Source organism: Giraffa tippelskirchi, chromosome 4 (assembly GCF_054371585.1).
Source record: "Giraffa tippelskirchi isolate mGirTip1 chromosome 4, T2T-mGirTip1v1.2.pri, whole genome shotgun sequence".
NCBI lineage: Eukaryota > Metazoa > Chordata > Mammalia > Artiodactyla > Giraffidae > Giraffa > Giraffa tippelskirchi.
Window position 1 is genome coordinate 69,570,377 of NC_137278.1, and position 27,815 is coordinate 69,598,191.

General features: G+C 40.4%; 1 protein-coding gene across 23 annotated transcripts in view; it reads left to right on the plus strand.

Annotated features, from left to right (window-relative positions):
* Positions 1-27,815, plus strand: part of NRXN1 (neurexin 1) — a 1,199,463-nt gene that overhangs the window by 561,421 nt on the left and 610,227 nt on the right. For 21 of the 23 annotated variants that reach the window (XM_081593719.1, XM_081593720.1, XM_081593708.1 and 18 more), the window contains 2 exons: positions 10,148-10,529; positions 11,621-11,811. In XM_081593719.1, the coding sequence (XP_081449845.1) occupies positions 10,148-10,529; positions 11,621-11,811 (573 nt within the window). Of the gene's footprint in view, positions 1-10,147; positions 10,530-11,620; positions 11,812-27,815 lie in introns of those variants that run through there. The other 2 variants (XR_014083047.1, XR_014083048.1) reach the window with 1 other exon arrangement.

The window sequence follows — 27,815 nt, forward strand, 5'->3', positions numbered from 1 at the left end:
CCAGAACTGAGAGAGAGCCTGCGGTTTGTTTTTTTGTTTTTTTTCAATTGTGTTTATTTGTTAACTTTAAAAAATTTGTTTGCTTTTGACTCATGGTTCATTTATTTATATTTACTAATATGCTAATATATATATATGACTATGTTGAGTGCTTTCTCAGATATAGCATGATTTTATGAGGATAGTATATACACACACACACACACACATATATATATATAAACACATATCAAAATCACACAGTAACTTATCATCTGGGATAGTATATGATGTACTAAAAGGTTGAGTAAACAACTCATGTCCTTGAGGTTCAAAAGAGCTTCAAGATTTCAGGAATAGCTAAAGCAATCAATAATATTTGAAGGCTGTAAAGAAAGGATAATACAGATAAGATTATGTGGGGAAGGATAGAATGGCTTGTATGAGGCTAGACAGACTAGTGTTCAGGCAGCAGAGAAGGTTTGTTCATTTCATGTAACCACAGGACAGCTGACAGGGCTAGAATGGCCTTTGATGCCAATAGGTCAGTGCTTCAAATGAAGGAGTTCATATTTCATGGGTTTTCAGGCAGTTGGGAAGTCACTGCATTTAAGCTGGAAAATAAGTTAAGAGAATATGTTTTGAGCAACATGAATTCTGTGCAACGTGCTAAATGGTTCAGAATGTAAAGCAGTAAAGTCCTAAACTACAGTGGCTGAAGAAGGTATAGAAACAAAAGACTGGGGCAACACATTCTTAAAAAGTTTTGTTTAGAAATAGTTTCAAATTTATAAAAAATTTCAAAAGTAAAATGACAGTGATATACTTTTACTGTTGTGAGCATGTTATCCCATTTGCTTTGACATTTTCACTCTTTTTTTTTTTTCTTAACCAAGTGAGATTAAGTTACATACTTAATAGCCCTTCACTCTAAATATTATACTTCAGTGGACATTTTCTAAAGATATGAATATCCCTTTACCGAACAAAGAGCTACTAACTTCAGTAGATTTGGCATTGATGCAATACATTTCATCTGTCCCCTCATCCATATTTCCCTTTTGTCAGTTAACCCAGTGTTGTCTTTTGTAGCATTTTCACCTCTAGCAGAGCATACAGTCTAGGGCCAGACACTGCATTTAGTGTTTGTGTCTCTTTAGTCTCCTTTAATTGAAAACATTGCCATAGACTTTCTTTGTCTTTGATTACATTAACAAATTAAAAAGATATATACTCCTCCAATCTTTTATCCATGTAAAGTCATTCTTTGGGCTTATCTGATGTTTCATGATGATTGAATTCAAGTTTTACATTCTTGGATGAAATACCACATTGTTGATGGTGTGATCTTCTTACAGTATCCTGTCTGGAGACAAACGATATCCATATTCTTGACTCATGATTTTAACACTTGGTCAGTATGTTGCCCAGTTTCTGCATTGTATGATGAGTATGTTTTACTCGCTTACAACTAATAAGCTGTCTGTGGAGAGACGTATTAAGACAATGAAAATATCTTAATATCTTCCTCAAATATTTGCCCCAGATTATCATCTACTGAAGATTTTGCCTGGTCCAGTCTTTAACACAGTAGTTGTAAATGATTATTTTCAAACCCCGTTACTCTGTCCACGTTCAGAGTCAATACTTAGCCTTCTACTGTATACAAGAGCTAGCCCTTCTTTCTTTTTCTTTTCTTTCCTTTTCTTCCTTCTCTCCCCATCTTCCTCCTTCTCTCCTTCCCTCCTGTCTTCCTTTCCTTCCTTCCTTATTGATATGGACCCACAAGTTTCTGTATTTTCAAATAGTTATAATTACTTAATTATTTTGGTGCTTAAAATGTCCATTTGAGCCAGTGTGAGTCCCTGTGATCTTGTAACATGCATTCACCTCAGATTTTTTTTTTTTTCTCACTTTTTGGCAAAACAGAATATTTCTGGCACAACTTTTACTACCATGCCCCAGCCCTGGACTGAGACATTTACTTTCTATTTAGTGGAGAATTAAGTGTAGGTGGTTGGTATTGGTATGCTCAGCACTGCTTTGCAACCTTTTCAGGAGGCTAAGATGGTAAATACACTCAAGTATAAATACATATACCTGAATATATATAGTTGCTAAGTTTAGTTGCTAAGTCATTCCCAACTCTTTTGTGATCCCATGGACTGTAGCCCACCAGGCTCCTCTGTCCATGGAATTCCCAGGCAAGAATACTGAACTAGGTTGCCATTTCCTTCTCCAGGGGATCTTCCTGACCCAGGGATCCAATCCTCATCTCTTGCATTGGCAGGCGAATTCTCTACCACTGAGCTACTAAGGAAGCCCATAAGTGTGTGTGTGTGTATATATATGTGTGTGTGTGTGTGTGTGTGTGTGTGTGTGTGTGTATGTGTGTGTATTTGCTTTAATATGCCTCTCCACATAAATATATATATATATACATACACACACACACATACACACATATAAACTACATGTTCACACAAATACACACATACACATATTTTAGAAAACATGAGTTCACACTAGTACGGCGATATCTACAGCATTGTCTCTTCCCCCATTTCATGTTTTCATATCTCTTCTTCCAATTTGGAGCCTTGGTTCCCAGTGATGTCATTTCCCCATTTGCTCAATCCAGTAACACATCTATGATAGTTGCAGAATTGCTTTACATTGTCCATCCCACAAGTAATAACTTGACTAAAAGCAATTCAGGATTAATTTGTGATTCTTTTTATTTCTTACTGCTTAAGATTTAATGTATTTAGTCAAATACTGTTTATAAATAACTTTGATTAGTTTGTTTCTTCTTTCTTCCTTTCCTTTTCCTTCCTTTCTTTCCCTTGAGTGTAGTTATATTATTAATTGAAATACAATTAATCTTATTGATTTCAGTTATGTTTATTCCCTCCCATTCTTATGTATTTAATTACACTTGTGTGTAGAATATTAGCCTGCTTTTTAAATCAGTGCAGCTATTTTGAATTAGGAAGTGATGAGTAGAGGATGAAAATGATATCATAACAGAAAACTCCAGAAATGTTCCCTAAATGAATTGCCAGCTAATTTTCATTAATATTTAAGATATATCTTTTCAGTTGCATAAATTCCTACCAAACTCCTAAAGGAATAATTATATTCTACATTAGTGAGTTGACTTCTTCAACTTCCAGTCAATACATCATTTCTTTGTTTACTGCCATGTGTATACCACTAGTGAACATAATGTTAGGAAGCAGAGTGAATAGATACTTATATGGGTGTAGTTTGCTTATAGAAATAGGAACAAATAAATGATGAGTTGAAAGGAGTACTCAGAATTGACACTATTGGGACATGATTTCTAAGCTAATGTTACATATTTCCACTCTTCTCCTGGGTATGGCCTGTTTCTTCATGGTAAAGTAACCTGTGTCTCCTTGGTTGATTAATTTTGGGAAATTCTGGCAACTACGACTTCATTAGGAATTCATAGGCCATTGGTAACTTTCACTCATGATCTGAAAGAAAAAAAAAAGCTCCCTTTTGAGATTTCCAACTTTGGACAGCAGACGCATTAGTTTCACAGATTTTTTTTTTCCCCCAAGCAGGTATTAATAAAATTATGTCTTTTTCCTTTGTTGAACACCTTGCAATCTATGCCTTCACAAAAGATTGGAAAAGGCATTGTTTTCCAGAAAGTTGTCTTCCATTTTTTGCCAAGGAAAAGCCTTTGAGGCAAAGTGCTAAAAAGGGACTAGGCTAGTTTCTTAGAACTGAAGGAAGAACAAAGTATAGACTAGCATTTCAGTAAATTAGACTGCTATTTATTCTTTCTCAAAACTGCCAAAGCCTTAGAGCAGAAATTATTGTCTATCTTCTTTTTGTTCTGTAGGAGTTGAACATTTTTTCAGTTGTGGAAACCAACTTGTTCTTTCTCAGAGTTAAAAGATGAATGGGCATATAAGTCAAATGAGCGTTGATAATTTACCCAAATTATGCATTCTCCCCCTAGTACCCCACTCCAGCACTTTCCTTTCCTCAGCTCTCAGCATCTTGCTGCTCAGAGCTCAAGACAATATTTTGTTTTTTGTTTTTTACAGTAATTTACCTTGATGAGTTTTCATCTGGGTGATTCATATTTGGGAAATTATGTTTTTCCAAAGATATCATGAAAGTCAACAATTCATAACAATAAAAACTCAGCCTTGAGTTATATGGCATAGAAAGGTTTCCAAAGATTCAGTGGAACTTTGCCATTGAGGCTTCAGTTTGGAATGGAATTTTTTTCAAACATTCTAATGGCCACATGAAACTAGCCATGCATCAGTTAAGCAATGGGGATTTCTTACTAAATTTTACAGCAAGTTCAGAAATCACTGGGCAAGAAAATGAATAAATAAAAGAAATCACTGGAGACTCTTCATGCAAAGTCCTATATTTTGATTACTTCTTTAAATTGAAGTTTTATATACTGTTAAGTCAAGTTGAAAACAATACAGTACATACTCAGGCCATTCTTGGGAATGTCTGACTGCACTGAGGCTCATGAGGATAAGCAGTTGCCAGCAAAGAAACCCCGGAAGAGAGAGATTCCCCAGGACTCAGATGAGAAAGTATCCTATACACTATTTGCTATCCCAGTGTAGGGAGTTTTGGGGTTTCAATTTATCACCTAGTCTGTCAAAAAAAAATCTGGAATTGCATGTTTTGTATGTGTGTATATGTTAGTGTGTGTGTCCTTCTTTGAACACTATTCACCATATATCCAGTTACCCAAGCCTGGAAGAAGTCATCATTATCATATCCCTCTTCTCCAGCATTCTATACATTATTAGTAAATCCTGAAATTATATTGGCAAAATTGTTTAATTTTGTCCATGGTTTTCCATTTCTAACATAAACAGTCTACTTCAAATTGTCTCCAATCTATTATATCCACATCAGAAAGATTAAATACACATACACACACACAGTTTCATAGCTTATGTCTGCCTAAAACCCTTCAGTAGCTCCTAATATCGTCAGGAGGCACTGTGATATCTGACCTCTTACTCTTCCGATCTCATCTGAGCACTAACCTCACTTACTTATGCCTTTCCAGCCACACTCTCTGGCTCTTTCTTTCCCAACTGCCTCTGTTGATCTGTTTCTCTTTTCTGGAATCCACCTTTCCATTCCTATCTTACAGTTTTTAATGTGGCTTTTCCTTTTTTAGTCCTTCAATTTTAACTTAAATATCCACTCAAGCACTTACCCCGTCCCATATTTACCAGCACAATTTGCTGTGTATCAAATACCTAGCATTTTTTCTCAGTTTTATCATTATATAGTTAATTATTTTCTTACCTGGTTTTGTCTGCCTTCCCCCAATAGACCATGAATTTTGTGTAAACAGGAGCCAAGTCTGCTTCTCTCAACATTATTTCTTACTTGCCTGATATAGCACCTGATCCATGCATATAGCCCACTCTCAGTAATTTTCAATACCTTTTAGTGAATCAATGAGTCGATCTAAGGCTGGGGGTGGGGGGTGTGTGGATCATTTTGTTCTGCGGCAGAAATGTAACCCAACTCAGAGTAGGACCCAACATAAAATAGTAGGTCTTGCTATCTGTTTTGGTAAAAAGATTTGATTTAGAAATTGAGGTTTGTATACAAACACACAAGCCAGAAGTTTGTCTCTTAATGGAGATTATCATAAACCTGGATGCCCTAGACACTTTGATCAGAAGCATTTTGCTAATTCCAAATTCTCCTTCCCACTCAATGTCTAGTAAAGATGCTGCGTTCTTTAATGAGTGGAGTCTTAACAATATTTCTTCTTCAGTGTCCTTTGTTTTCTTGGTTAATATATGTATACAGCAGTAGAGGTGGCTACATTGCTGACTGAGGATTAAACATTAGAATCAATTCTGAAAAATAAAGGATTTTTAAAAGGCAGCCATTTATGTTTTCTTAGTCAGTGGATAATGGCTTTTAGGTGCTAATTCTCCTTCATGAGCAAGCATATCTGCCATTACTGTCAAGGTGATTTATATATGCTTATTAAAGAAAGAATAGGCTCTTGAACATGGGCCATAATGATTTTTCTTGTAACTGGGCCATGGTTGCTCCAATACTGTTTTACTACTTTTTTATTATTTATAGTCTGCATACATATTCTACTCCTTTGAGAAAAGAAAACAGACATTACGTGTCATTTTTATCACTGAACTTCTTTCTCAGTTCTGCTGAACAATGTGCTTTCCTCTTTCAGAGCTGCCAATATCTGGACAATTTAGAGTAATATATAATTTCAAGTATTAGAAATATTTTTTTGGATATTCCCTTACTATCAGTTGGCTCATTCATGTAGCTTTTAAGAAGAAACTTGATAGTTTCAGGATCTGAGTGGGTCCACCAGGTTAAGACTCAGATTTTAATATAATGAAAAAGATAAAATAATCAGTATAAGGCAATGTAAAAGCCCAAGTCATTTTTTTGACCTTTGCAGATCCTTCATTCTATATAGCTTATTAATTCAATGTTCTGGCACCACTAGAGATTTGTATTTGAAAATGATTAAAGGCTAATTTTTATTTGATACCAAAGAGGTAGTGCCACACAGAATAGTATCAAGGTCACTGAATAAAAGAACTGAAGAAGGGGATAAAAATGGTGTCATAGCGTAAATCACAGCAGGATCCTCTATGACCCCCCCCCCCAGAGTATTGGAAATAAAAGCAAAAATAAACAAATGGGACCTAATTAAACTCAAAAGCTTTTGCACAACGAAGGAAACTATAAGCAAGGTAAAAAGACAGCCTTCAGAATGGGAGAAAATAATAGCAAACGAAGCAACTGACAAAGAATTAATCTCAAAGATATACAAGCAGCTCCTGCAGCTCAATTCCAGAAAAATAAATGCCCGATCAAAAAATGGGCCAAAGAACTAAACAGACATTTCTCCAAAGAAGACATAGAGATGGCTAACAAACACATGAAAAGATGTTCAACATCACTCATTATCAGAGAAATGCAAATCAAAACCACAACGAGGTACCATCTCACGCCGGTCAGAATGGCTGCTATCCCAAAGACCACAAGCAATAAATGCTGGAGAGGGTGTGGAGAAAAGGGAACCCTCTTACACTGTTGGAGGGGATACAAACTAGTACAGCCACTATGGAGAAGAGTGTGGCGATTCCTTAAAAAACTGGAAATAGAACTATCATACAACCCAGCAATCCCACTGCTGGGCATACACACCGAGGAAACCAGAATTGAAAGAGACATGTGTACCCCAATGTTCATTGCAGCACTGTTTACCAATAGCCAGGACATGGAAGCAACCTAGATGTCCATAAGCAGAAGAATGGATAAGAAATCTGTAGTACATATACACAATGGAATATTACTCAGCTATTAAAAAAAATGCATTTGAATCAGTTCTAATGAGGTGGCAGAAACTGGAGCCTATTATACAGAGTGAAATAAATCAGAAAGAAAAACACCAATACAGTATATTAACACATATATATGGAATTTAGAAAAATGGTAACGATGACCCTATATGCGAGACAGCAAAAGAGACACAGAGATAAAGAACAGACTTTTGGACTCTGTGGGAGAAGGCGAGGGTGGGATGATTTGAGAGAATAGCATTGAAACATGTATATTACTATATGTGAAATAAATAGATTGCCAGTCCAGGTTCGATGCATGAGACAGGGTGCTCAGAGCTGGTGCACTGGGATGACCCTGAGGGATGGGATGGGGAGGGATTGCGGGGGGGGGGGGTTCAGGATGGGGGACACATGTACACCCATGGCTGATTCATGTCACTGTATGGCAAAACCACTACAATGTTGTAAAGTAATTAGCCTCCAATTAAAATAAATAAATTAATTTTAAGAATGAGGTTACAGGATAAACCAGAATTTCTAAGGATTTAATAGTATTGTTGTTATCGATTTGTAGCTTGATCTGCTCGCCACATGATAGGCCAATAATTGGGAGACAAGGTGCTGAGACAAGGAATAGCAACTTTATTCAGAAAGCCAGACATCAGAGACGATGGCAGACTAGTGTCCTAGAGTCTTGTCGGGTCTGAATGCCAGTTTCCTAGTTTCTTTCACAGAACAGAGAGGGTGAGGAGGTACCTAAGTAAAGTAAAAAGGTCAAAATCCTTGCAAAATAGCTCCTGGCTTGGCCAGCTTTGGGGAGGGGATGTGTTAATTATCCTCTTTTCTGCAGCCATTCACAAGTGGGCAGAGTGAGAATATCTCCCTGTGATCCAAGCAAAGGCACTTTAATCTTCAGGTGGAGGGGCAGGGTCCCCCCAAGCAGGACATTATGTATGCTTACGGCTATAAATAGACAGCATCCTTTTAGTGATTATAGTTACAAAAGCAACAAAGTGCAAAGGTTGAAGTAAAAGAAACAGATCCAACAGTCAGATTTTGCTCTTTCCTGTTGCGTTTTTGCATGGGATAGACAAGAAAGAGGCATCGTGGGGAGCAGAGAGGAGAGAGAGCTATTTATAGTGGTAATTTTTGTCTTAAAAAAAAAAAACATTTGCAGAGAAGGAATCAGAACAAACTAATAACTGGAAAAAAAAAACCCACAGCATATTAAGGGATGACAGGAACTGTTGTCAGGATCAAGGACTAGCGAAGAGGTGCAGGAATTAAGAAGAGCTAAATACCACTCGGGGGAGAGTTTTTAATACCAATGAGTTTATTAGTATCAAAATCAATTGAGTATGCCAGCAATTTTTATTGCACAACAAAAAGTGTGCCTTTTATAATTTAATTACAGAGATTTCTTTTCAAGTCTCACCTAGTATTTTATTGTGTTGATGAAAGAAATGGAAATCTGTCAAAGTGGCTGAAGGAGGCCCAGGACAGGGGATGTTCAGTCTTCATTACACGTGGGAAGAAAGTTCAGTGCCTTTTCTCAGGTCTGAGACTGGGATCGGCTCTAATTCATATTTTCATTAATATCAGGGATGATGGGATAGCGTAAGCTTAATAAATTTTCCAATTATGCCAAATTGAGTAGTGAAGCTAACACCTGGAAGAACTTGATTGCAATTTAAATGACATTTTTGAGTTTCTAAAGAAACTGAATGACAGTTTAATTAGACAAGAACAAGATGCTGGGGACAAGTTACTAGTGATGATAAAAGTAATTTATGCTGTGCTTTAGAAAACAAGTTCACATCTTTGTTAATGTTGATTTCAACCTTGATGGTAGGAATAGTTATCACTCTGGAGGTAAAGACAGGACTAGGTAAGCTTTTTATGGGGTTGGTACAGAAAGATGGTGGGATGAACAGGGATGGAGTTGAAGAGTGAATCACTAAATAACTTGATAACCAAGCTTCACATTATGGTGTTTAAGATCATACCTTGGGGTAATGTGGACTAATTTTACTGGTATTTTAAAAACTGGACATGCCTTGAATCAGTATGTTGTGCTCATTTTTGATATCCAAAACCTAAGTGCAAGGAAAATAGCAGTGGTCCAGAAGAGATCAACAGAAAGTCTGCTTGACAAGGAGACTAGATCTAGGAAAGACTGGAAATTATTCAGCACTGAAAAGAGAAGATGCAAAGTACATATTTAATTTCAAGCACATTTTCATGGTTCATATTGGAAAAACAGCCAGCAGGTCTTCGATATTTCTGTTGCTTTTTGTTTGTTTGTTTTTCTTGAAGTACATTCTCTATAAAGACAAACGTCACATCACCATGGAGCTGGGATGTATCACTTTCCGTTGAGATGATGCCGGGCAATCATCGCCCTTAATCCTTCTCCCTCTCTCCTGCCCTCCCTCCCTCTCCCTCTTCCTTCCTTCCTTTTCCTTTCTCTTCTTCCTTCCTACCAATTCTCCTGTCTTTTCTTCACTCCTTTCTTCTCCCTGTAAAAAATTCTACAACTTTAGTTAATGAGGATCAGTTTTGTTAAGACTAAAATTTGGGGCAGAGATTAAAACTTGAGCTAAGAAAGTTTTATTAATATTATCTGATTCAGTCTCACCCTGTAAGGTCATTTCTTTGTTTGTTTTTTAACATATGTAACTGAATATCAAGGAGGTATGTAGATCCTTGCATTTTAAAATGTGATATTGTTACGGAAGTCTAAAGTTGAAAGTGTTCTACAGATGCAGAAAATAGTAATAGACCATCTTCCCTTTTAGGTCAAATGGCAGGGGATCACACAAGGCTGGAGTTCCATAATATAGAGACTGGCATCATCACGGAACGCCGGTATCTGTCTTCTGTTCCCTCCAACTTCATTGGACACCTGCAGAGCCTGACATTTAATGGAATGGCATACATTGACTTGTGTAAAAATGGTGACATAGATTATTGTGAGCTCAACGCCAGGTTTGGCTTCAGGAACATCATAGCAGACCCTGTCACCTTTAAGACCAAATCAAGCTATGTTGCCTTAGCTACATTGCAAGCCTACACGTCTATGCATCTTTTTTTCCAGTTCAAGACAACATCCCTAGATGGACTAATTCTGTATAACAGTGGGGATGGCAACGACTTTATTGTGGTTGAGTTAGTTAAAGGGTAAGTATAGGTCTGCTCAATGATGAATAATCAGAGCTTTGGGAAAATGAACCTCATTTTCATAACTATACATTAAGCAGAAGAAGGAAGGTGTTTGCAAATAAAGCATTTGTTTAAATCCCTTCTTAGGTATCTTATAAAGTTAAGAGGGATTCAGTGCAGTTCTTTATACCTAAATTTCCATATATAAAGTACAAATAATGTCAAGTTTTAATATACTGTAGGCATTACATAAATCTTACTCTTCACATGTGCATTCTTTATTATGCACATGGTAATTCTACAAAAGAATTTCTACACATTTGTCGGCTAATTTGTGCTAAGTTAAATAGCTAATGCATGCAGTCAGACTGCTTCAAGTCCACAGTATCCCATTTAACTAAAGCTTAATTCTATGTCAGAGTTTCTTGAAGAATTTAGAAAGATTTTTATGACATTTTCCTGAGACTTTCACTTCAGTGGATCTTCCTGACCCAAGGATCAAATCCAAGTCTCCTATATTGGTAGACAGGTTCTTTACCACTGAGCCACCAGGGAAGTCCATATATATACTCTCACGCACACTTCACATTCTACCAACTGCAAGGTGCACGGATGCACATGACCAGGGGGGATACAAGTGAACACAGGAATTTAGCAGAAAACCACCAGGAAGTTTCCTAAGATGGTCTTGTGTAAAGGCTCGGGAGAGTCAGGGAAGGTCGTGCACAGGTTCAGGGAAATTAGGAAGATCCATGAATCCAGGTGAAAGATGCTGAAGATTGCCAGTTCAGTGTGGTTGGCAGAGGATGGAGAAAGCGGTGAGAGCAGAGAGTGTGTAGTGATAGATATTTACTTTCCACAGTGATGAAGGGGAGTGTGGACCGCAAGTTTAGCAGTATGTTCACTATCTCCTGTATTGAAGACAATAAAGAACCCTCCTTCCTGAAACAGAGTACTGTTTCCTACACGTTTCTGTACAACTCACTCTCATGATTTCTAGCAAAGATGCAACCACCTGAAAAAGAGATCTCATATTTGTAATATGTAGTTTGACGCCATCAAAAAATTCAAACAGTGATGACACTTTCTCACCTTCCCTTTTTTCCCAGGTACTTACATTACGTGTTTGATTTGGGAAATGGTGCTAACCTCATCAAAGGGAGCTCAAATAAACCTCTTAATGACAATCAGTGGCACAATGTGATGATATCAAGGGACACCAGCAATCTCCACACTGTAAAGATCGACACGAAAATCACAACGCAAATCACGGCAGGAGCCAGGAACTTGGACCTTAAGAGTAAGTGCGCGAAGTCAGAGCAGCAGGCAGGAACACACGTGGCTGTGTACATGTGGCGTGTCCTTGGCTTTGGGGCATATGTGTGTGTGTGTGTTTGTGTGTGTGTGTGTGTGCCTTCTGCAAAGACTGACCAGAATTTCATTTCTAGCATGTAGTTAATAATACAGCACACAAGTGTCTGTTCCTCCTTTCTATATGGCAGAAACACATGTATTTTTAATAGCAGCTCAAAAAATACAACACCTAAGAATGCATGCATGATTAAAATTTAAAGAGTGAGAAAAATGTATTCTTAGTCATGTTATTATAAAGAAAAGTAGGTGTTTGCAACACCTTGTAGTCCCAACAGCTATTAATCAATCTGGAGTCAAGTTAACTAGATACCTAATGAGTTTCTTCTAGAGCTTATTAGTTTTCTTTTCTTGGGGAGATTTCCTAGATACATACGGAGCCTCTGACCAGCAGGGGTCTGAGGCTGGCTTGTACCCTGAGTCTCCGATGGTGAATCTGCCCAACCCACATACACCAATGCAAATATTCTTTCACCAGCTGCTAAGAAAGTCTTAACAGACTTTTTCCCTTCCTTATTGATACTTGATTGTTCAAGTGAGCAAGACAAAATGCTTAGAAAACTTGTCAGTAACAGGAGAAAATAACAGAAGTTTCTGTTTGATTGGGACTTTGTGATTCACTCAGAGCATATCCATGGATTCTATCTCATTTACCATGACAGCAAGCACTGGACAAGAGGTTATTAGCACTTTAATATGATTGCAGGAAATTTGAGCTTTGAATGACTTGCCCAGGGTTAAAACAACTGCTTTAGCAGACCAAAACGTAACCTCAGTTCTGACACACGCCCCCTGCATGGCTCCTTCTGTTCTGTCCTAATATATTCCAAAGCCCTGTGGGAATCATAGTGGTCACATGTTTGCCTGGCAAGAGCTGTTCATTTATATTGATAAGATCTTTCCCTTTGATTTGAAAGACATACATAGGGGAGTCGGGAATTGGAAAGAGAAAATCTTTCTTTCTAGAGAAAAAATATTCTTTCTAAGCAGGGTCAAAGAAGAAAGAAAAGGATTTCACTTTCTGTAATTGCAGAATATATTTACAATCCCAGTACTTTATTTGTCTAACACATAAAGTATGTGGTGATGGCTGTAACCCTTCTCTCAGAGTCAGCCTCTTGTTAACTTCAAAAAGAGCCTGTTTATGCCCATGAATCTAATAGCTTAGCTCAAAACGAAAAATGCAGCTCAAAGGAAATACTGTTTTACAGGCTAACCCTGTTTCTTCTCTCTGACTGAAGTGAAGAGAGGGCATTTTCCGTCCCTATCTCGTAGAGGCCTCAGGTTTGCACAGCAGGCTCAGGTGGCAATTGTCAAGGAAAAGCGAGAGATTGTGACAATCAGTGTGCTGGCCGTGTCAGACACCAAAGTGAAAAAAAAAAATGGGGTTCTGTTTGTGTAGGAAGAGACCTCGGTAAGCATAAATGAGCTTCCCTAGAATCTGTGAACACCAGATGGGAGGCTAAAATGGCTGGAAAAGAAGCAGTTCATGGTTGAAGTCTGTGACATGCACAGAACTACTAACAGAGAAGCAGTGCCAGGCAGTGGGTATTTTATAGGACAAGTAGGACGCTGTCTCCTGAGAAGTAAATATTTGCCTATTGTTCCTCAAAAAAATCAGTGAGGGTAATTGGATGACATCGTATGGGATTCTTTCTAGTGGTGGAAGGGACTTTTACAAACCTAAGAAACCCTCAAAGCTGATTTTTATTAAAGCATGGAGTGTTTTGTGATTCTGAATATAAGAAAGGCTTTATCTGTAATAAAAATGAAAAATATGAATTGCAAATAATATTTTATATAATATGAAGATGCTAACTTTTGACTTCTGACTGAATGCCTTTGTATTTAAAAAAAATAACACAATTTGCATTTGAGGTAAATTTCTCAGGTGGACAAAGAATCTATACTAATGATCATCCCCCCCTTTACCTTGTGAAATTCCTTTGTGTTTAGATTTACCAGAGCATGCCAGAAAGTGAAAGCAAGTTTCTAAAATTAAAACTTAAACATTGAAAGGCAAAGCTGTGGACTTGCAGTTGGATGTGTGATCCAATGGCAACAATAACCCCAAGAAGCCCCCTTGCCTTGTGTGTCCCCAGCAAGAGGGAACCTGAGGAGAACCTGTGGTCCTGGGGTGGGCATCTCCCAGCTTCTGCAAGCACAGCTGTTTGGTGTGTGAAGCCTGGGGCCCTGGTCAGATGAGGGGTATTAACTAAGTGTTTATTTTGAGCTCTACATGGAGAGCATGGCAGAGAAAAGGGCGGTAGGGTTCCTGTCACAAAGAGTTTTCTGTTCCAAGAAGGCTGACACTAAGCGAACATTTACAAGACAGAGAACAGGATTCCCTGGAGCCACATCAGGACTCTGAAAGTCATCAGGGATCACCAAATAGAGTATTAGAGGAGGGAAGTTCTCAGAGATACCCTGAAGGATGAGCAACAAGGCATTGTTTCTCCTTCCCACCTGGATGGCCCCTGGAATTAGGAGGGCTCAATGAGAAAGGAGAACATCCACAGGCACTCTTTACTCTGATTTTTTTGGGGGGTGGGGGGTGGGTCTAGTTCCTCTACGATGTTGTGTTTGTGCTGTACAACGAAGTGAATCCGCTATATGTATACATATATCCCCTCCCTCTTTGACCTCCCTCTCTCCACCCGCATGCCATTCCTCTGGGTCAAAACAGAACACCAAGCTGAGCTCTCTGCTATACCACGGGTTCCCACCATCCATCTATTTTACACATGGCTGTGCACGTTCGTCAATCCCAATCTCCCAATTCACTCCCCCTCCATCCACACATCGGTTCTCTATATCCGCATCTCTATTCCTGCCCTGCAAATAGGTTCATCTGTACTATTTTCCTAGATTCCACACATAGTTGTTAATATACTACATTTGTTTTTCTTTTTCTGACTTATTTCACTCTGAATTACAGACTCTAGGTACATCCACATCAGTACAAATGACCCAATTTCATTCCTTTTTAACAGCACTGTTTCCTTCACACGCTAGACATGTAGGATTCAGCCACTCTAAATGCAAGAACAATGAAAGGTGACTGACTTTAGATAATGATTTTATTTTGTACTTTTTTTGCCCTTATAGAATTAAAAGAAAACGATCAGGTTTAGTCTACACTCTGTGTACTGTCATTGCCACAATCTTTAGTTCCTCTCAGAGTGAGGTCTCCCTGATTAAAAACATCAGTTATGTGGTGAGGTTCATGGGGCTCATATTTCTGCACCCTTCTCAGACAGACTGAAGCAGTGATCTTTTGAGAATGATGTACAGGAAAGGCCGGGTGTCTGCACTTTTAAAGTGAAAGTGTTAGTTGCTCAGACCTGTCTGACTCTTTGCAACCCCATGGACTAGGGCCCACCAGGCTCCTCTGTCCATGAACTTCTTCAGGCAAGAATACTGAGTGAGTATCCGTTGCATTCTCTAGGGGATCTTCCAGACCGAGGGATCCAATGCAGGTCTCCTACACTCACTAATCCAGATGCTGTAGTTCAAAGCCCTGAACGAATACAGCATCTATGCCGAGGCCAAATTTAACTCATTTTTGAATTTTAGTGCGAAGCCTGCTTTTGCTTTCATGTTAGGATTTTACTTTTGTTTTCCTAGTTCTCAGCCAAAGTGGTCTTTGGTCGCTTCAGGAGCCTTGGAAATATTTTTATTTCTTATGTAACCATACCAGAAAAAGACACTAGATGGCAGCATAAGGCTGTAAAACCTGCCGTTTGGGAGGCTGGTGGGCGGGGTAAGGGTCTCTAGTCTCCGCTGGCGCTGGGAAGCCGACTTTGTTTTTTTGCCCAACCAGAATTCCGCGGTTAGTCTTCAGAATAACACATGCTTCTGTTTGTGGCTCTGTTTCATTATATAGACAGTGGTTTAGTGTGGAAACGTGCAGGCTGATTATCCCATTCCCCAGGTTGACTGGGAAGAAGATGGTCGGAGATGGGCGAGAGTCTAATGATCTCTGAGAATTCCCTCTTGTGACTGTTCAAATTGTCTTTTATGACACTACCACGTCCTCAGGGGGTTGCGTGTCTCTCCCCGCTGACACAGTTTTGCTTTCATCTTTATTTCCCAGCTGTTTGTGTCCCATTCTCTCTGGCTTTTATGTATAACCTCTTGCTATGGAAAGAGCAGCAGAAACTTGCTCTGTGCTGCTGCTGCTGCTGCTAAGTCGCTTCAGTCGTGTCCGACTCTGTGCGACCCCAAAGACGGCAGCCCACCAGGCTCCGCCGTCCCTGGGATTCTCCAGGCAAGAATACTGGAGTGGGTTGCCATTTCCTTCTCCAGTGCATGAAAGGGAAAAGTGAAAGTGAAGTCGCTCAGTCGTGTCCGACTCTTCGCGACCCCATGGACTGTAGCCTACCAGGCTCCTCCGTCCATGGGCTTTTCCAGGCAAGAGTACTGGAGTGGGGTGCCATTGCCTTCTCCCTTGCTCTGTGCAGTGATTGCCTAACACAGCTGTACCTACTTGCATTGTGGAACTTCTGAGTCCTGCCTCCTTTAGAGAAAGGGTTGGCTTAACTCCTCCTACTGTCCCTTCCTTTGTTCCTGTATTTGACACATCTGTTTGCTTGCCTGTGTATGTACATGGGAAGGAGCTCCTATATATTGACTCCCTACTAAACACTAAATGGATTTTTTATTATTTATGTTTTTTTATTTTTCTATTTTACACAGTCTCTGACATTATAAAATACTGTTTAGGGCACTACTTATTATTCAAACTTAATTTTTACATTAAAAGAATAGATTTAAATGAGGTTATTTTACTTACTCCTTGTAGTTGATTACCCAGGGATTTGAATTGAGGTCAGTCTTGCTCATTCGTTAATCTAGTTCAAGAACAAAGATGGAGAGAAGGGTCATCTTTGCCTCCTCCCCAAGCCCCAATGTTCCTTGGGTCCATGGGCCCCCTTCCTTAAGGCATTACTTAAGTTTATCCTTCAGCAAATTGAGGAAAATTTCCTTCATGAGGAGAAAATAAATGATTCCTGGGTGCAGAGGATACAGTGCCCTCAGGTGGCCACTTAGCAAAATTACTTAAAAGGGAATAATTCACAGGGCAATTGTGGGTCAGCTCAGACAGAGCTTGGCCCTTTCTTCTCTCTCGCATACCCCACGTTCCTTGCCCCCATGGGCCCTGAGCGAGCGTTCCCTCTGTCCTCCACCATGAGCAGTGTCTTCTTGTTAACCTCCCTCGTAGCCCTCCTTACACCTGCCTTGAAAAGCAAACACCTACCATTGTTTATCTAGCTTCTAAGCCACTAAGAGCTCCCCTAGGCAGAGACAACCTGACCAGGGCTTTCCTTACAAATAGATTCAGTCTCTAAGCAGAGATTTGAAGGTGAATAGCATTCTTGATCTTTTCCTCTTGATCTCGTGTCAGTCTCTACTACTCAGCTACCTACCCGTATAGACCACATAGCCCCCCTCTTTCTCTTCTGTGTTTTTGACAAATCATTACTGTACAACATCAGTGATCCAGATTCTATTCCAAAGCTCTGATCGTGTTTAAATACACCCTGGCTTTGTGTCCTCAGCCAAGTGACATCTGATAACCTGCTTGCCTTGCCCAGATAATTTACTCAAATACAACACTTTCAGAGTCTGACTTAAAGCAGGAGATGGCATTAAACATGGTGTCTGTCCTGTTGGTTAGGCTGTCTTTAGTACATTTATTTTTCTTTGTTTTTTTTTTTTCAGTTTGTAAGGGAAAGAGATTTACTCACATTACTTCAGCTAATGGGAGATTATTTTAAGGACCCATTAGGAAGTAAGAGAGACAAGACATCCTTTCAGCTACTGAACGGTGCAGCCATGCAGAGAATAAGAACTTTGTTCTGATTGTCATACTGGGGTCTCAAGAGCAACCCTCATAAGTGTTTCCTTGGATACGAGTGCCCATGTGTACATGCATGATGAGTTGCTTCAGTCGTGTCTGACTCTTTTCAACCCTTTGGACTATAGCCCTTCGGGCTCTTCTGCCCATGGGATTCTCCAGGCAAGAATACTGGAGTCTGTTGCCATGTCCTTCTCCAGGGGATCTTCCCAACCCAGTGATTGAACCTACATCTCCTGAGGCTACTGCATTGCAGGTGCATTCTTTATCACTGAGCCATCGGGAGTACCCACTGCTCCCTAATCCAGGGCCACACCCCCAACCCTCTCTCTGCTGTGTCTGCTTCCACGTAGATCCTTCTGCCTCTGCCTCATGACTTCTACCTGTAACTTTCTCTCCTGTATGTATTTCCACTTCTGTCTACTCTTCTCTCCTTCTCATTTTCAGATTTTCCCAAAGATGTGCTCTAATATAGTGAGTGGACCTCTCTAGAACACAGCTTCATGGGCTTTTGCCCTGCTGCTTGTGGTCAGGCTTACTTCCTCAGACCGAGTACCTATAAACACAGAGGTAGATTTTCATGGGATTGAACTGGAGCTTAAAAGATGGTCCCTGGGGAGGAGGCTGTGTGTTGGAAGGCTCTCGTAGCTTCTCAGAAGGGAGCAGGGTGATTTGCTTATTCAGAAGGTGCTAAGCACCATGGCAGAAGGTGAAGAGGAGGGAATGAAGGGGTTTTAGGTGGGAGAGTGTAGTATTATGGTACGCTTGAGAATCATTTCTTTGACTTTGGTACAGAGGATGGGCTAAGGAGAGAAGCCACTCTGAAGGCAATTGTCACAGTGCAGAACAGAGACAATTGGGCTCTGAGGACATAAAAGTAAGACTTGACATTTTTGTTAAGCCGTTTCCCATATAAGAACTGAAAGACAATTGTAGAAATGAAACTATTGTTTCTCTCCTGACTTCTCCATTGAAATCTCAGGCTTTGCAGAAATCAGTCTCATTCTCTTCTTTGTACTATAATGGGTTTGTCAGTTTGTTTTAATCCCACTCTCCCTCCCCACTGACACCCCCCCCACCCTGCCCCAAGACATCCTTTCCTCCTCATGCCCAGTTGCCTCGGACCTGCTGTCTAATGTGTTGCTTGGAAGCTCTTCCTTCTGCTTCCTTAAAAACCTTGGAGCAGCTTCCATGACTGCCACAGAGTTTAAGTTCTTTATTCCCTACCAGCAACTCTGACTGTTTTCTTTTTTAATTTATTTCTTTTTAATTGGAGGATAATTGCTTTACAATGTTGTGTTGGTTTCTGCCATGCATCAACATGAATCAGCCATAAGTATACATATGTTCCCTACCTCTAAACCTCCCTCCCACATCCCACCACATCCCACCCCTCTAGGTTCTTTTTTTTTTCAATTCCTTCACTCATGTATTGATACTTGTTTTGCAATCTCTTCTACTTTGGGCATTGTTTTACTCTGCTTAGTTTTTTTTTTTTTTTTCAACTCCCATCAACTCTTATTATCTAAAATTTCTTTTCCCACCATTAGAATCCTGGGAACTTTTTATTTGAAGGGATCTGGGAGACACTTTTGGAGAAGGCAATGGTACCCCACTCCAGTACTCTTGCCTGGAAAATCCCATGGACAGTGGAGCCTGGTGGGCTGCAGTCCATGGGGTCGCTAAGAGTCAGACATGACTGAGCGACTTCACTTTCACTTTTCACTTTCATGCACTGGAGAAGGAAATGGCCGCCCACTCCAGTGTTCTTGCCTGGAGAATCCCAGGGACAGGGGAGCCTGGTGGGCTGCCGTCTGTGGGGTCGCACAGAGTCGGCCACGACTGAAGCGACGCAGCAGCAGCAGGGAGACACTTTGACCTGAGCCTTTCCTTTTACAGATGGGAGAAAGATGCTCAGGAGAGACTGCACAACCAGTCAGATAGTACTCTAGATCTGGCTGGTCTTCAAATCCCCAGTTTAACGCTTTTCACAATAGACCAGGGAAAACAAATCGTATTGATGTTTCTTGGATTCACCTCAGTTGACTGCTATTGACTGCCTGGAGCACATGCAGAAAATAAAGGTGAGGCCCTCTGTGGACTCACCAGGGAAACCAATTTGTATGGTTGGCCACAGGCTCAAGATGAAGCCTGGTAGCATGTGGGCCACCCATTAGCTTTTTTTTTTTCTGGTGCAACTTTAAGGGCCTCTGTCCTTCCCCTGACTTATTGGAAAAGACGCTGATGCTGGGAAAGATTGAAGGCAGGAGGAGAAGGGGACAACAGAGGATGAGCTCTTAAAGCTGGTGTGGTGGATGCTGTGAAGAACAAAATGCCTGCATGTGCTCAGAACTGAGTGCTTAAGGGCCAGGTGACTGCTCACAGGACCTCAGCCTCATCACAGCTAGGTCTTCTGTGTGTGTCCCTCTTCAGGGAGCATCAGGAGTGTGGCTGAGCTATCTTCTTAGAGGCTGAGCTTCTCAGCCAAAAGGTCCTGACATTAGGACCATCTGGGAAGGCAAGCTGGATGTCATCTCTCTCACTGAAGAAGGACTTAAGTCTTACTTTTCATTGCTCTCAGACCTCCCTCTTCTTTTTTTTCCTGAGGGGAGAAAAAGACAAAAGATTTTGGGGGGTACAAGAAGCATAAACCCATTCAGACGAACTTAAAGGAGGAAATGGGGCAGAGTGTAGCATTCCAGGAACCCAATGGCAAGAAAGAGAAAGTTTACAGCTGGAGCTCTTGAGAACATATCAGGACAGGTGTTAGCAACGAGCCAGCATCTCTTCCTCTCCCGGTCTCCACCGGGGCTGGGAGCTGCCTTCTCCCCGCTTCGCAGGGAGGCCGCATGCTCTCCTTCTCTGCACACTGGCTTTCTCTGCTTTCACCAGCATTGGCAAAATTTTGGCTTCCCCAGACCTGGCCTTGCACCCCTGACCAACTCAAATACCCGAGAGCAACTCACTTGAGTTTAGGAGTCCCAGTGCCGCATTCTTGGGGGGAGTAAACTTGATTGGAACGTATGTCCTGTCTGTGATCAGGAGGCAGGGTCACACTGTAGAAATATGGCACCCTGGATTTGTTTGAAGAAATATTTGGACAGTCTACTTGGGATCTAAGCAGAGCCATCAAGAGCTTCAAAAGGTGACCTTGAAGCTGCTGTGCAAAAATTGAGGGAATGGGTTTGCCTTGCTATGGGGCAGGGGCTGGGGATTGAGGCTACTGTCATCTAGATAGTGGGAAACAAGGCATTGTGTGGCACCAACTTGCTCAGATGACTAAGACCATAAATGCTTGGGCTGGACAAAAGTACTTTGTGGTGGAGACAGAGACTGTGTTCATTGGAAGTGAGGCAGCACAGGAGATACAGAAGCCAAAGCAGAAGTCAGAGTCTCCCTGGAATTCACAGGAACACAGGAGGAAGGAAGCTAGATTCTCATCCTCTGTGGATTGGAAAGGTTCAAACAAGGCTCCTCTAGAACTGTAAGGAAAGAGAGGCCCCAGCTGGCATCTGGGTAATGTTTCAATTGCTCATTATACATCTGAGAAGTAAATACTACTATTATTTTCAGGCAGTTGTTCCATTGAGTTAGGGTTTCTTGATAATCCATTTCCAGCCCTCTTTCGCTGTGACTCACAGGACAACTAGCTTCTACCCTTGACCCTGAACAGTTTGTCTGGAGCCATAGGTCAAAATTGGAATAGACTGGAAACTTGGGTGGGCATAGTGCAAAGTCACCCTTACTACTGTAGAGACGCTGCAAAGCTGGTTCTGCTGTCTTTACTCACTAGGAAAGCACATTGTTGATGCCACTGTGCTGCTGCTGGCCCATCATTTTCATAAAATGGAGGGGACCTACAGTGCTATTTCAGAACCGAATTAGGTCAATCAGGCTTTCCTGTTAATGCCACATTAATATGGTTTTCTGTGTCCGCTCTTAAAAGGGGCCCTTCCTTGGCCTTTGCAATTAATTATTGTGGTTTTTCTTAAGGGTAATGCAAGAAGCAATAAAGCTTTGTAATTAAGGTTTAGGCATGGGGTCAGACAGACTTGGTGAAATAGAATCTCTACCATTTATTTCTGTGTATCCTTAGGCAAGGTCCCCCATACCATCTTCATCATCATCTGCTTTTCACTAAGCACTAGCTACAAGATTTACATATATTATTCTCTTATTTTTTGTGGCTAATTGGTAAGGCTGCTGTACTTATCCACATTGTAGATGACGAAATTGAGATTTAGGAAAGTTAAACATCTCACCTAAACAGTAATGATAGTAAAATCAAATAATAGTAATAATTATTTTAACCATTTCTGAGGGCTGATCATATCCCATGAACTCTTGTAAATATTTTACTTATAAGATCTCATTTAATTCTCACAACCGTGCAAAAGCTCAGCCAGTGTGTTCTTTAAAGCCCAAATGTTTATAAGGCAAGGGGTTTGTAAGGCCCACCTGGATATGACAGGCATTGGCAACATTCTCATAGGCTACTTTCTCATAACTGCCCTGGTGCAGGACAGCCCAGCTGGTATTCCCAGGTTTCTTAGAGGCTGGGTATTAGCATTCCTAGTCAGGCTGTGCTAGGTTTTGTCTGAACTCCACCATTCCCCTTCTACACACTCACTGTTTAGATTCCACCACTGGTTTCTCTGTGGAGATCAGAGACTGTATAAAGACTTCTTCAAGCTCTTTAAAGTCCTGTACTAATGTACTATATCTATAACACAGCAATTCTGTATTCCTCAACTGCAGGAAACACAGTACAAGTTATCTACGACAAGGGTCCCCAGTCCCTGGGGCCATGTACTAGTACCAGTTCTTGGCCTGTTAGGAACCGGGCCGCGCAACAGGAGGTGAATGGCAGGTGAGCAGAATGAAGTTTCAACTGTTTTTACAACCACTTGCCATCGCTCGCATTCCTGCCTGTGCCTCCTGTCACATCAGCGGCAGCATTAGATTCTCCTAGGAGCACAAACTCTACTGCAAACTGTGCATGTGAGAGGTCTAGGTTGCGTACTCCTAATGAGAATCTAGGGTAATGCCTGATGATCTGATTCTTCATTATGGTTTGAGTTGTATAACTATTTTATTTATATCACAATGTAACAATAATGGAAATTAAGTGCGCAATAAATATAATGCACTTGAATCATCCCAAAACCATCCTTCTGCTCTGGTTCATGGAGAAATCTTAGAGAAAAATGTCATGTAATAAAAGAAAATATTTCTTCCCTTGTGTAAGATGTAGTTCTTCAGAACATTTGACCTTGCTATAATACCTGTGTAGTGCTATAGCACTGAAAATGTCACTTCTGGTAATTGCAAAATAACTGGATATTTTCCCTTTCTCTTTCCACATGCTCTTCCAATCTCTATGCCTTATATAGAACCTATATATTGGGTCTGTTTCCTTAGCCCCTGAAGTCTTCCTCAAATAAGACAGCCAACAATTTTAATTGTTCTGTGTCCTTAATATGTATTTCATAGAACATTTGCATTTATAGATGCCTAAAGCAGGCCCAGGCAAATATAGGATTTGATTGGATGATTGGATGTTTGGAGATTAGCCTGTTCTTCCATCATCAGCTTGTTCCAGCAGGCTGTTGGCTAGTCCATTCAACTGTTGAAGCCCTCCATTCTCCTAGCTTTAAGGGAAAGTTCCCTGCACATCCAGCCCCGCTTTCGATCATTGCTGTTAACTATCTGCATTTCTCCTTAAGAGTAATTTAAATATTGGAAGAACAAAGTGTTTGGGGACCTGCCCTAAGGAATTTTATACTGGTCCAGTGGGATTTGATGGCTTGATTGAGAATATTCCATCCTTTAAGCACAGAAGCAATTCATTCTTTGAAAAAAAATACAGAAAAGTTCAGGTACCTAAGTAAAAAATAAGAGTTTTATTTGACCCTGAAGCTCATAATATTTTGGAAGCTTTTCGACAATGCCTGTAAAACTTTTTTGTGTGCTTTGTATCCCTTTGTCCTTTCAAGCTCTCCAGAAAACCCTGGTGACTTCCCCCTATATCTAAGTTGAGAGAAGGTGCCATTTTTGACCTGCATTAAACAGGCCATTATGATGGGGAAGAACCTTCCTTTTATACTTACTCTGTACCCTGCTAGATCTTCCCCACTGCCGAAAAAGGTGTGCATTCATTTTTAAATAGGAAAAGAAACTTTCTTTGAAATAAGAAGTTATTTTGAAAAAGAAAGAAAGCTCAAATTGTTACCCAGAGCTCCTCAAAATCTCAAGGAAGATAACAAATCTGGGTAGGTCCTCTTACGGGTCCCCTAGTTATAAGTCTCCGTCAGTCTCTAGTTCACTCATTTCTAAACTCTTCTTCTACCCATTCTCTTCCTGTCGCTGAGAAGGTTTTTAGTGAAGCTAGGAGGCAATGTGTTGCAGTGGGAAGAGAGGTCACCTGGGACTTAGAGGCTGGGGTGCCAGCGTTACTCTCCTGGGAGTGGCTGAATTGCCTTGGGGAGGTCACTCACCTTTCAGAAGGGTTGTTTCCTCACCTGTCAGGTGGGGATAGTAACCGCTTCCTGCATATTGTGAAGATTTGGTATGAGGATCAAATGAAACAAGAGATGGCAAAGCACCGTTCGCATGGAGGTCTGTGCACATGTCAGGTGTGACAGTATGTGCGAGACAAGGAATTTCTGCGAGGCGGTAGGCAGTCCCGAAGAGCAACACCTAGGGAGTGGAAATTGAAACATGAAAGAGCGACAGGATGGTTTGCCGCTAAAGGATATCTACGGTTTCTAAACTGTGTCACTCGGATGGGAAAATGGAAAAGCAATGAAAATACCCGAACCCTGTTTTTCACCAACAGGTAAATTCACTGCACACAAGACAAAGTTAGCTTGACAAGAACTGATATGCCTGAACTCTCACCCCGTCTGCCACACTGCCACTGACATGGTGTGGTTTAAAAGTGGATTACTGCACACCCCACCGTGGCAATTTCACTTTATTATTTCCTGTTTAACATGCCCACTGGCTTTGCCTTATAGTCTGTTGGCCAAACACACAAAGAAATTAAGTTTTATAATCATACTTTTCAAAAACTTTCCTTTTTTGGGCAATTTTGTATCAAAAATATCAGCTAGAAACAGAAATTTCAGAGTGTCAAAAGCAATGTCTGTCTTGTCCATAACTATAATGTCAATGTCTTAAAGCCTTACTACAGGGGAACACTAAGGTCTGAACTTCAATTTTCTTGGAGCCCCCCCACCTATTCATACACAAATATTACACTGGGTCATAGATGAATGCAGGCATTCTACTTATCTCTTTGTGTGAGGCAAGTGAAAAGTAGCTGTCATATCTAAAAATCAGATTTGGAAGTCATAAGAATTCTATCCACTTGTTGGAATTTAGATACCTAACATTTATGATTATAGACGCAAATTGACTTTGTGTTGGTGAGATCAGTCAATTAGCATGTAGGTGGGTTCTGCTTCATCCTGGAAATATGTGTTATTTAATTTGGACTCTGCAAACATTTATTACCGTTACTTTTCTCCACTAGCCAAGTTACCCCAAAATACTCCTGTATTTTGTGGCAGTGGAACTGTACAAACTGGCCACTTGACACCTGGCATGTACAGTGTGTAAACCAGTGCAGATTAAGTGAAAATTATCATAGATTCAGGACACCTGGGCTTGGAATCAGACCTGCCATTTTTTTCTGGCTTTGAACCCCTGAACCATAGTGTCTGTGTCTGTGACATGTGTCCCTGATAACCTTTATTTCTTTTGTAGCTCATCAAGTGAAATCTAAATGACACAAACTATGTGCAAATATTTGGTAAAGCTTAGGGCACTACACCAATGTCAGTTATTATTATTAAATCAGAGCTATCTTTTCTGGTTTTGGCCATAGCAAAGCTTGCACTGATCATGAAGGACTCAAAGCAGTGAGGAGGTTCTCTCCCACTTGGTCAGGGCTCTGTACATTTAAATTCAATTGTCTCAATGATTCTTTTTGTGAAATTCAGTGTTTCTGTAGTGAAAACAATATATGAATTGTGGGATGTGGGAGCCCACTATGAAATCAGGAATACCTGTGGCTGGCAGTAGCCTTCAAATTAGTAACAAGAGACCAGAGGGACTCTAATCTGAGTCCTGGAGTAGTGTCCACAGGCTGGATGGAGAGCGACATCTGCAAACCCACAGGAAGTACACATAAGGATTAACAGACGTACTTGGGCAAGGCATCAGGGATCTACACCGTTAGCCTGGCTCTCTTCTATGGCCCGAGACAATAAATGCATGCCTTTCTGTAATGATAACAGTGTAATAGAGTAGAAGCATCTGGAAAAATGGTATAAAGTGTCCATAGTGTGGAGGGTGCCTATGGAGGCTGCATGAGTTAGGACATGTATATGGGGCCACAGAGAGAATGATAGACTGGACAAAGCTAGAATGCGGTAGAGGGCCAGGATAGACTGAAATTTAATTTCCCACAAAGATTTTGGCACTTACTTTAACTGCAGAAGAGACTCGTTGATAGGTTCTTACTACCACGCAATGATACCCTAAACTAGTTCTGTACCTATCTTTGTCTGCCTCTCTCTACAAAAAAAAAAAAAAGAAAAGAAAAAAAAAATTCAACACATGGCTGTTAAAATTGTTCCTGAATTACACTATCAGAATGGAAAAAAAGTGTCACTGCATAACCCTCTTAATGAGCTAGATGTCTTCAAGGAAGGGGTCAGTAGAAGATAAAATTCCCCACAATTAACTTTACTTGTTACTTCTCAAGTGGAGGGAACCAGGGACAAATATGAATGCTGTATTCATAAAACCTTCGCTCTGTCTTTATGTTTAAATGATTATTTATTGAATGGAAACTGCAAATTCATCCATTCATTCAGTGAGTCAACATATAGTTAGTGAATGCTAAGTGAAAATAAGACTAAAAAAGATGCTTTGCTTATGATGGTTCTTCAAGGAATTTATAAAATAATGGGAAGATGAAATATCTATACAAAGAACGGGGAATGAAATGATAATTGTCAGAAAAGAGTTTTTAAATGTCATAGGGATTCATAGATTTTACTTGCCTATGACTGAGAAAACACATAAGCTAGTGAAATTTGAGTTGAGACCCAGAAAGTGGGTATGGTTTTGAAATGGAATATTGGAAAGAAAAGACTCATGATATGGAAGCCATATGTTACAAAGAATGATGAAATAGCATGACCATGCAGTATTGCAGAGATGGAGAAAAATACATTTTGACTAAAGATTAGTAAATAGGCAGAGGATTGATGTTAGTTTAATTATCTACCTGGCCAACATTGTTGGGGAGAGATTATTGAAAGTTTAGAAAAAGTTTCTGAGGGAGGATAACTCAGAATCTTGACCACTGCTGAGCCTCATGCTTTATGTAAGAGATAGCAGGAGGTATAAAAGAAATCAGAACACAGTGTGGAGATGGCAGATATGGTACTAATGAGGCGGGTGGATGGAGGCAGGACACCAGATGATGGGTTATTGCATGAAGGGTGTACATGGTGAAAGGGAGATTAGAATTGGAAAAGGAAAGGAAAATGGAGGCACAGGCATCAGAAGTGTTGGCAAAGACAAATCATCAGCACCAAAGTGCCTGGCAGTAATTTGAATGGAAGGTGTGAGAAACAGAATGGAATTGAAATGGTTTTGAAAATAATTTCGATTAAGATCATAGTCGCTATTCAGTAGTCTAGTGATGTCTGACTTTGCAATTCCATGGGTTGCAGCACATCAGTCTTCCCTGTCTTTCACTCTCTCCTGGAGTTTGCTCAGATTCATGTTCATTGAGTCAGTGATGCTGTCTAATCATCTTATCCTCTGCTGCCCCCCTCTTTTGTGTTAAATCTTTACCAGTGTAAAGTCCTTTTCCAGTGAAATGGCTCTTCCCATCAGATACCAAAGTATTGTAGCTTCAGTTTCAGCATCAGTCCTTCCAGTTAATATTCAGGATTGATTTTCTTCAGGATTGGGAGGCTAGAAATGTGACTGCTCTAAAACTTGGTAGTCTAGAAGTAGTTTCCCAGTAGGGGCAGATAGGAAAGATGATG